General features: G+C 51.4%; 1 protein-coding gene across 5 annotated transcripts; it reads right to left on the reverse strand.

Moving 5' to 3' along the window:
- Positions 1–1004: 1004 nt before the first annotated feature.
- On the reverse strand, positions 1005–6320 carry HMGB3 (high mobility group box 3). 5 transcript variants are annotated; one of them, XM_081042454.1, is made up of 6 exons: positions 6059–6264; positions 4626–4695; positions 3906–4060; positions 3478–3617; positions 2460–2634; positions 1005–2005 (listed from the first exon to the last, which is right to left on the reverse strand). In XM_081042454.1, exons 3-6 carry the CDS (start codon positions 4053–4055, stop codon positions 1862–1864), a joined length of 609 nt encoding a protein of 202 aa, XP_080898580.1. In that variant the 5' UTR covers positions 4056–4060; positions 4626–4695; positions 6059–6264; the 3' UTR covers positions 1005–1861. The 5 variants fall into 5 exon arrangements, with proteins under 5 accessions (XP_080898580.1, XP_080898582.1, XP_080898579.1 ...); XM_081042456.1 differs by lacking the exon at positions 4626–4695 and having other exon boundaries at positions 6246–6320; XM_081042453.1 differs by lacking the exon at positions 4626–4695.
- Between the last annotated feature and the right edge of the window lie 1615 nt (positions 6321–7935).

The raw sequence follows: 7935 nt of genomic DNA on the forward strand, positions 1-7935 counted from the left end.
ACCACTTTGCTGCTGTGGCTATCACCCCTCACCCAAACTTGGACAAAGTGTTACAGCATCACCATGACACAACCACTGAAACAAACCAAGCTTCTTCCAGCTTAAAAACACTTAACAACACTCCACGTTTCCAATGAGCTCCAATTGTGGGTTGGTCATTCTACTTTCCGTGTGATGCATTTGGTGCTTAGAAGCAATTGATTCCCTCAGCCTGCCTTGCAGCTCAGGTGCCCCAACTTGGATTCTGCAACAGGAGCCCCAGCCATCTTCCTTAGGGTGTTCGGTTTGAGGTATGGGGAAAACTGGATACTGCTCCCTACCTAACCCGCCTGGTTGGAGTCCAGGAGACAGAAACAGCAGTTCAAGACCTCAATTGTTGAGAGGGATAATGTTCTGCTACACGAACTGGGGGATGGTGGGGAGGAAAACTGAAGCCTGAACGTCTGACACACCATACATACCCTTGGAAGGATGTTTTTGTTGTTCAGCGTTGAATTTGACCCGTGTCAAGAATTGGGCAGGAGGAAAAAATAAATCTACGCAGTAATCAGCCTCAATCCTGACCACCCACCTGTGAAGACTGCTAAACCTTGCCTGTGTCAAGTTATCTTAGCTCTTACATTTTAGTTCAGACTTCATCTTAACACCCTTCAGATACAAAGTCACGCCATTCAGATACAAAGTCACTGAGATACAAAGTCACACAGTACCTTCAAGTAGCTCTCTATCTTGTCCTAGGCAGGCCCGCTACATAGTTACCAGATTTACAGGGAGGCTAGTCACCAAATACAATGGAGTGGGTTGTTTTGCCATTCAGATACAAAGTCACTGAGATACAAAGTCACACAATACCTTCAAGTAGCCCTCTTTATCTTGTCCTAGGCAGGCCCGCTACATAGTTACCAGATTTACAGGGAGGCTAGTCATCAAATACAATGGAGTGGGTTGTTTTAACTGCTAAGAAAGCTGAGTCAGAAATTTAGACTGTTATAACAGAGAACAGCTTAAAAATGTAATACTGTTTATTTAACTTCAAAAACATTTCAGCATTCTAAACATACAAAAAATAACAAAACGTTGCAAATTGTGTTTAGTACAGAAGGTTCTTGAACTTTCATGGATGCAGTGGCTCTTCACTTTGCTGACAATGAAGAGTTCTACAGTTTGTTTGAAAAACAAACAGTTTAAAACTACCGCACTTAACTAAAAAGATCCAAACACTTCTCATGCCAGCTGACCCCCCTTTCCACAGCTAACAATGGCAGCAGAATGCTATGTCGCTATATACAAAAACAAGACAACCTGAAGCTAAACAGATGCCCACTGCAGTGTCCACAGGTCCAGCCTCACAGTGCATGCCCTGAGCTACGGCCCCTCCAAAAGGCATCTCCCCCACAACCTCAACGCCAAGCAAGGAACATCAAGAGCTCGTCTGGGTTGTTTTGTTCTTTTTACAAACTATAGATATGTACAGTTGATAACTCAGGATTTCTAGCCAATAACCATATAGTTAACACCACCTTACGGATAAAAAAAGAAAATGCCAGAAACATCTTTATATGCCTTGTCACACCAACAGCAAAGTGCACAGAGTGAGGAGAACACGAGAGCCTTTTCCTTTTTAAAATGTTTGGAAATATGTACAACTTTGATACAGTTTCAGGGTGCTCCAGACACCCATGGCCACTTCACGTGAACCACTGACAATTTCTCGAGCACTCTGAGAGACGACTATATGATCATGGTCCAACTGTGTAATTAATCCTAATGAGGGCAACAGACACGCCTCGGGTAAGAGCTGTGCCAATGACGGCGCTCCCCTACGCTAAGGTATTCACAAGGAGACAGAGAAACAGTTTTTTTATTCATCCTCCTCCTCCTCCTCCTCCTCCTCGTCTTCTTCATCCTCCTCTTCTTCGTCTTCCTCTTCCACCTTTTTCCGGGCCACTTTGGCGGGCCCCTTTGCTCCATCAAATTTTCCTTTAGACTTATAGTCCGCGACATCCTGGAAGGAACAGGGACACATTCCAAATGAGGAGACAAGCTCTCCTGCAGCTGTTTTAGCAAAGGGTACTAACATGCTGTCCCTGCCTTAGAAGAAGCAAGCAGGAGTTGAAAACAAGACAGGGATGCCATGTATTTGCAGGATTTGTTCCCAGATACATAAAGGTACTTAGTGGGCGTTCAAGTGGCCTTTAATTCATGTGAATAGCACCATCAGATCTTCTGTCCATGGTAGCCCATGTTTTTAAAGCCTGCCTGAAGTTGTCCCAAGACAAACTAAAATCTGTCAGAAGCCTGAACACCAGCACTCGCCGCTGACCTTGCGTGGAGATGGGCCCTCACGTGCTCTGCTCCGTTACTCAGCCCAGCAAAGCAGCCTTGTGCCCCACCCCCACTCCCACCCCCTGGGCAGCTGACTGCTCACAGTCCAGACTGCACCCCCTGGCCCACCTCACCTTCTCATACTTCTCCTTCAGCTTTGCCGCCTTATTGTTGTAAGGCTGCTTTTCACTGTCACTTAAGTTATTCCACATCTCGCCCAGCTTCTTTGCCACATCTCCAATAGAGATTCCAGGGTTTGTGGATTTGATCTTAGGGCGGAATTCTGAACAGAACAGGAAGAATCCAGACCTTGGGCGAGAGAATTATACAAATTAGATGAGAACCCACAAAAACGTGAGCTTCAGTCAAAATCCCATTTACAGTATGGGGAATATAATCAATAATGTCATAAAGATTATGTAGGGTGTCAGATGAGTACTGAACTTATCAGGGGGATCACTTCATAGATCGTGTAGATGCCTGACCCCTGTGCTGTACACCTGAAGCTGATATGGAATAACACTGAATGTCAACTAGAATTAAATATATGAATATAGTCACGGGATGTAAAGTACAGCATAGGGAATATAGTCAATGGTACTGGTAACAGCCATATACAATGTCAGAGGCGTATACTTGGAGGGGGGGTATCACTTTGTGAGGGGTGTAAATGTCTATTACATTGTTTTGTACACCTGAAACTAGTATTTTAAAAAAATCCCACATTCCTGAGCCCACGTATTTCCTACCACTATGACTCCTCCTTACAGTGAAGAAATGTGCGGTAACATATACAATGCTACAAAGTTGTAGGTTAGGTTCTAGAACGTTTAAGCTGCTTCAGAAATGCACGGTGGCTTCTCAGTCTCTCAGTTACTGAGCAAGGGGTAGAGCATATGCGTAAAGACGCTGATACAACTAGTCTGCCTGCTTCCCAGTAAAGGCCAACAGGCAACCACCAGGTACAGACACTTCAAACACGTGAGCCTTTACTATGACTTCCCTGCCATTGCATTTTAACGGCTCCAATGTTTTGTACAGGTATTCTGCCATTTTTTAGGTAAAGGGTTTTTTAGGTAAGATGATTTTTAAAAATCTTCCAAGCAGAAGAAAAGCTCTTCACTGTTATCGTGAATCCTTATAGTCACTTACGGTGGCCTTTTGGGGGCATTAGGGTCCTTCTTCTTCTTGCCTCCCTTAGCTGGTCCATAATCCTTCATTTCCCGATCATAGCGTACTTTATCTGCCTTTGCCATTTCATCAAATTTAGACTTCTCTTTCCCAGACATTGTCTGCAAAGAACGGGACCTGTTAAATTCCTCAATGCAGAGAGCACATACCTGTTCAGTTGCCTTATAATTAAAGTGGCAGCTGCTATAATCACTTGCAAAAGGGGATGAAAGCCTTAAATCCTTGTAGAATTGTTAAAAAATAAGAGCACATACACAAAATTCTAAAGGCAAGCAAGATGTATTTAACTCAAGAGGGGGAAAAAAGTCACTGGGGCTACTCTAAAGGTAAATAACCCCTAGGTGTGAAATCCAAATAAGACTAGCTTAAAGGATACAAAAGAAAAATACCTTCCACCTCTCAGAGCACTTCTTGGAAAATTCTGCAAAATTGACAGGGACCTCTGGGTTTTTCTTCTTATGTTCCTCTCTGCATGTCTGCACAAAGAAGGCATAAGCAGACATCTTGCCCTTTGGTTTCTTGGGATCACCTTTAGCCATCTTGACTGTGACAGATATAAGGAAGAGAAACAAAGAAAAACAAATCCAATGAATTGAACTACAAGATACGCCAAAGGCAGGGCAAAATTTAAACTGAGGTTGCCATTAGGAAGCTCCCTCATCTCCCCCTCCCCAAATGTCTGATGCCACTGGCAGCCAAAGACAGACTGAGGAGGAAATCAGCTTCACTGTCGCTTGTCATTTAACTTTTGACCAGCATGAAGCGCGCTGGTTTGCGACTTACTTCTTCAAGAGCGATCAAGTTCTCCAAATGGAAGAGACCCAAGTAGGTGGCTCAGCACTACATTCCGGTTCAGAACTACTACGTTTTGGAAACTATAACCACAAAGTGGGAAGGGCGCAGTGAGGACACGTTTGTAAGGGGGTGCAGGCGTTTGATAGAAGCTTCAAACCAATGACTTAAAGCTAGCTGGTTATCTGTTTAACTGCTGTTAGGGACAAAAATACTGTCACCGCTGCTAAACACAAGATCAAAGCAGAACTGTAAATAGGGGACATTTGAAATTTTACTATTCTTGGTGCGTCTTGGCTTATAAAAATGGCTCTTACAAGAAGCGTGATGTGGCAAGTGAGCAGATATCCTTGTGCTGTTAGTTCAAATCTGTATCTTCGTCATTATCTAACGGGGAAAAGGGATACCAGAGGGGCTAGTCTTGCTCTTCTGTAAAGCGGAACGGAACGCATGTCCAGCCAGGAATACTTTCTCCAAAGTTTCCAAATAAAAATGCAGCTGTGGCGTGTCATCGTCCCTGTCCCACCCCCCCAGCTTCCCGCCATCTTTTCCTTTTCCCACACCCAAGGTCATCATGTAAAACTAAAGCGCTCTCTTTTGCGGGAACCGACGAAGGGGCTGCATTAGGGCCCCGCAGTGGCTGAGCGGGTGGGGCAAGACAGCGCAGGGGAGCCAGCAGCCGGTAACCGGGCTCGGCCCCGTGCTGGGTCACCCGGACACCCATAATTCACCTTCCATTTTGTCAAAAGCTTCCTGATGAAAGAAAGTGCCCCTGAAATCCACCGCTGCTTCCCTCAGGGGACTCGCGGGGCCGGGGGCGGCGGTGGCAGCTGCGCTCCGGGGGCGCAGAGCCGGGCCGGCAGCGGCCGCGGTGATGGTGGCGCCCGCTGTGCCTGAGCCCGGCTCGCTAAAATGGCTGATCCGCACGGCCAGCGCAGGCGGCGGCGGCGGCGGCGAACAAAGCGGTCCGGGCCCCGCCGTTGCCGCCGCCGCCGCCCGCTGGCTGGCTCCCACCCCGCCCCGCCCGGGGCGCCCGGGGGCGAGGAGCTGCGGGGGCCGCCGGCCGGCCCCCCCACTGCCGGCGCGGGGCGCACTCCTCGGGATAACAAAGGCGCCCATGCAGCCATGACGCTTGGCCGCGCCGGGACCCGCGGTGCTGCCCCGGGCCCTCCACGCCACCAGCCCTGGGCCGCGGGCACCGGGACCAAGGCCAGAGCCCGTCCCGGAGCCCCGCCGCCCGCCCCGCCCGCCTATCCTCCCCTCCGCAGGGCCCAGCACCGCGCCAGCCATGTTAGCGGCGGCGGCGGCCCCCGGCGGGCAGGCGACGAGCGGGGGGCGGCCGGCCCGCCCACCGCCCTCCCTCCCCGGACCGCCGTGCGCTCCCGAGACGGCCATGTTAATGCAGAAGCAGCAGTGCAGCCCGCGGGCCCACACAGCGCCCGGCCAAGCCCGGCTGCGAAGTTTGCCTGCGCCGCAACCCCCGGCGGACCCCGGCTGCCCGCCCCCCGCGGCGTCTGTCCCGGGCTGGGGAACACCCTGCCCCCTTCCCAACGCCGCCGCCCGGCGCGGGGACACACGCCACTCAAGCCCGCAGCCGCCCCTCGGCTGGAGCGGCCGCCGCAGCTTCCCTAACACCTGGCCCCAGGCGGCCTGAGCCCCGCGGCACGGCCCCGGGGGGCGGCGGCTCCGCGGAAGGAGCCCAGCCCCGACAGCGGGGAGCTCGGCATAAAGCACTGAAAAGTTGAAACACCTGAATTGCTTCTTCCTTCCCGGCCACCTAGGTAGAGAGAAGGCGGAGCGGGCGGGAAGGACGCGGGAAGGAGAGGCAGGAGACCGCGACGGCGGGGCGCGCTGGCGGCGCCGCGGGCTGGAAAGTTGTGCGGGCGCTGCGGCGGCGGCGGCAGCGGCGGCGGCGGGCGCGGGCGGCGGAAACGTACCTGTATTGTTCGCTAGTCTGGGCAGCGCAGGGCACGACGCGCGGCTCAGCGCTCCCCAGCCTCGCGCTAGCTGCCTCCACGAGAGCCGCCTGATTGGCCAGCGGGCTCTGCCGTTTAAAACAGCCTCCTCGCCCGCCCATTGGCTGCGGGCCTCATGCATATTAAAGAGGCACAGGCGCCCATTGGGCGCGGCCTCTGGGATCATTCATTCAAATAGAACAACCCGCCGGTGCTGACTGCTTAGTCAAAACAGAGGAATACTAATGTTCTAGCTTTCCTACTGAACCTCCCGCGTCCCCTCTAAGAACTGAGCTGGGACCTCAAAGGACTTTGCAGAGGTGGCCCCACCATTGCCCGCAGCCGCGGCCTCTGGCGTGGGAAGGAGAGGTCGAGCCCAGCTGTGCTGCCCTCTGCTCCTGCCGGCCCCGGTCTCTGGACCCCAGGCAGCACCCCCAGCCCTCAGAAACCTCCCAGGGCCGACCGACAAGGGTCGACGGTCCTACACCTTTGCCCAGTTCCGCCGCGGCAGGGTTCTTGCCGCAGCCCGCTCCAGTGGAAAGCAGCTGCTCGGCTGGCCAAGACCCTGGGGTTTCAGCACGGGAATCCCGCTGCCCCGCCCAAAAGGGATCTGACTCCGCTCCTAAGGATCGTGCTCGACTAGGCTGTTTCCACTAATTGTCAGAAAGTGTCTGCCTGCAATTGTAGAAACAGCGAGCTAGGTGGGCTAGGGGAGGAAAACAGAGCTTGGCAAAAGCAGAGAAATCGTGAAAAATTGTAGTTCTGTGGTCAGGGAGTCTTCTTACTATCTCAGTTCAGCCTGCATTCCCCCTGCTCTCCTGACACACACCCTGGTGGAGAATAAAAGTTCTGGGAATGAATGAATGGGATTTGACTTGCACAGCTTTGCCACTGGCTAAGTGGTACAGCCTTGAGCAAATCATTTCTTTTGGGATTCAGGCAATGGTTTTCAAAGTGGGGGGGGGGGCAGGGCAGTGTCACCCCTAAGAGATATTTGAAAATGCCCCATGAGTGGAAGCTGTTGCTGGAATTTAGTAAGAGGAAGGAACGGTCAGGGATATTAAAGGCCCTGCATTGTTCAGGACACTAAGGAGAAAGAAATGCCTCACTCCAAAGGCTAATGTATCAGCCCTGTCGAAAAAAACATCGGAGGACTCTTCCCTCTTTGAGCTTCCTAGAAAGAATGGAAGTACAAAAGAGGGTGAGGAAAAGGTGCACATTTTGAGGGGTTGAAATTTGGAGACAATAACAGAAGAGACATCATGAGTTCTTCTATAAGAAGTTCCCTTTCTAAAGCACTTTGAACCGCCAAGATAGCCAGCTATTTATAATCCCCATATTCAGAGATGAGACCAGAACATAAGTTTTCCAAACGCTATTTCCAGAAACTGGCTGAGTTTGAGGTGTGCAAGGGAGCTGACCTCACAAAGCACCTGCCTTTCCGTCCCCACCCAACTCTTGCCAACTCCTATGAGCCTTCTGGGCAAGCCTGAGCCCCTGCAGCTGGCACTGCTAGGCTTCCATCATTAGGAATCCAACCGAGACAAAAACGTAAAGAGTGCTGCTTTGACAAGAGCCGACAGGTATCAAGTCACTTTGCTAGGTCCCCAATCTAGAGACTCTTTAGAATGCAGCCACCTTAAGGCCACCTCTCTAATCCTCTGCCATGTTA

This window comes from Rhinolophus hipposideros (genome assembly GCF_964194185.1).
Source record: "Rhinolophus hipposideros genome assembly, chromosome: X".
Classification (NCBI taxonomy): domain Eukaryota; kingdom Metazoa; phylum Chordata; class Mammalia; order Chiroptera; family Rhinolophidae; genus Rhinolophus; species Rhinolophus hipposideros.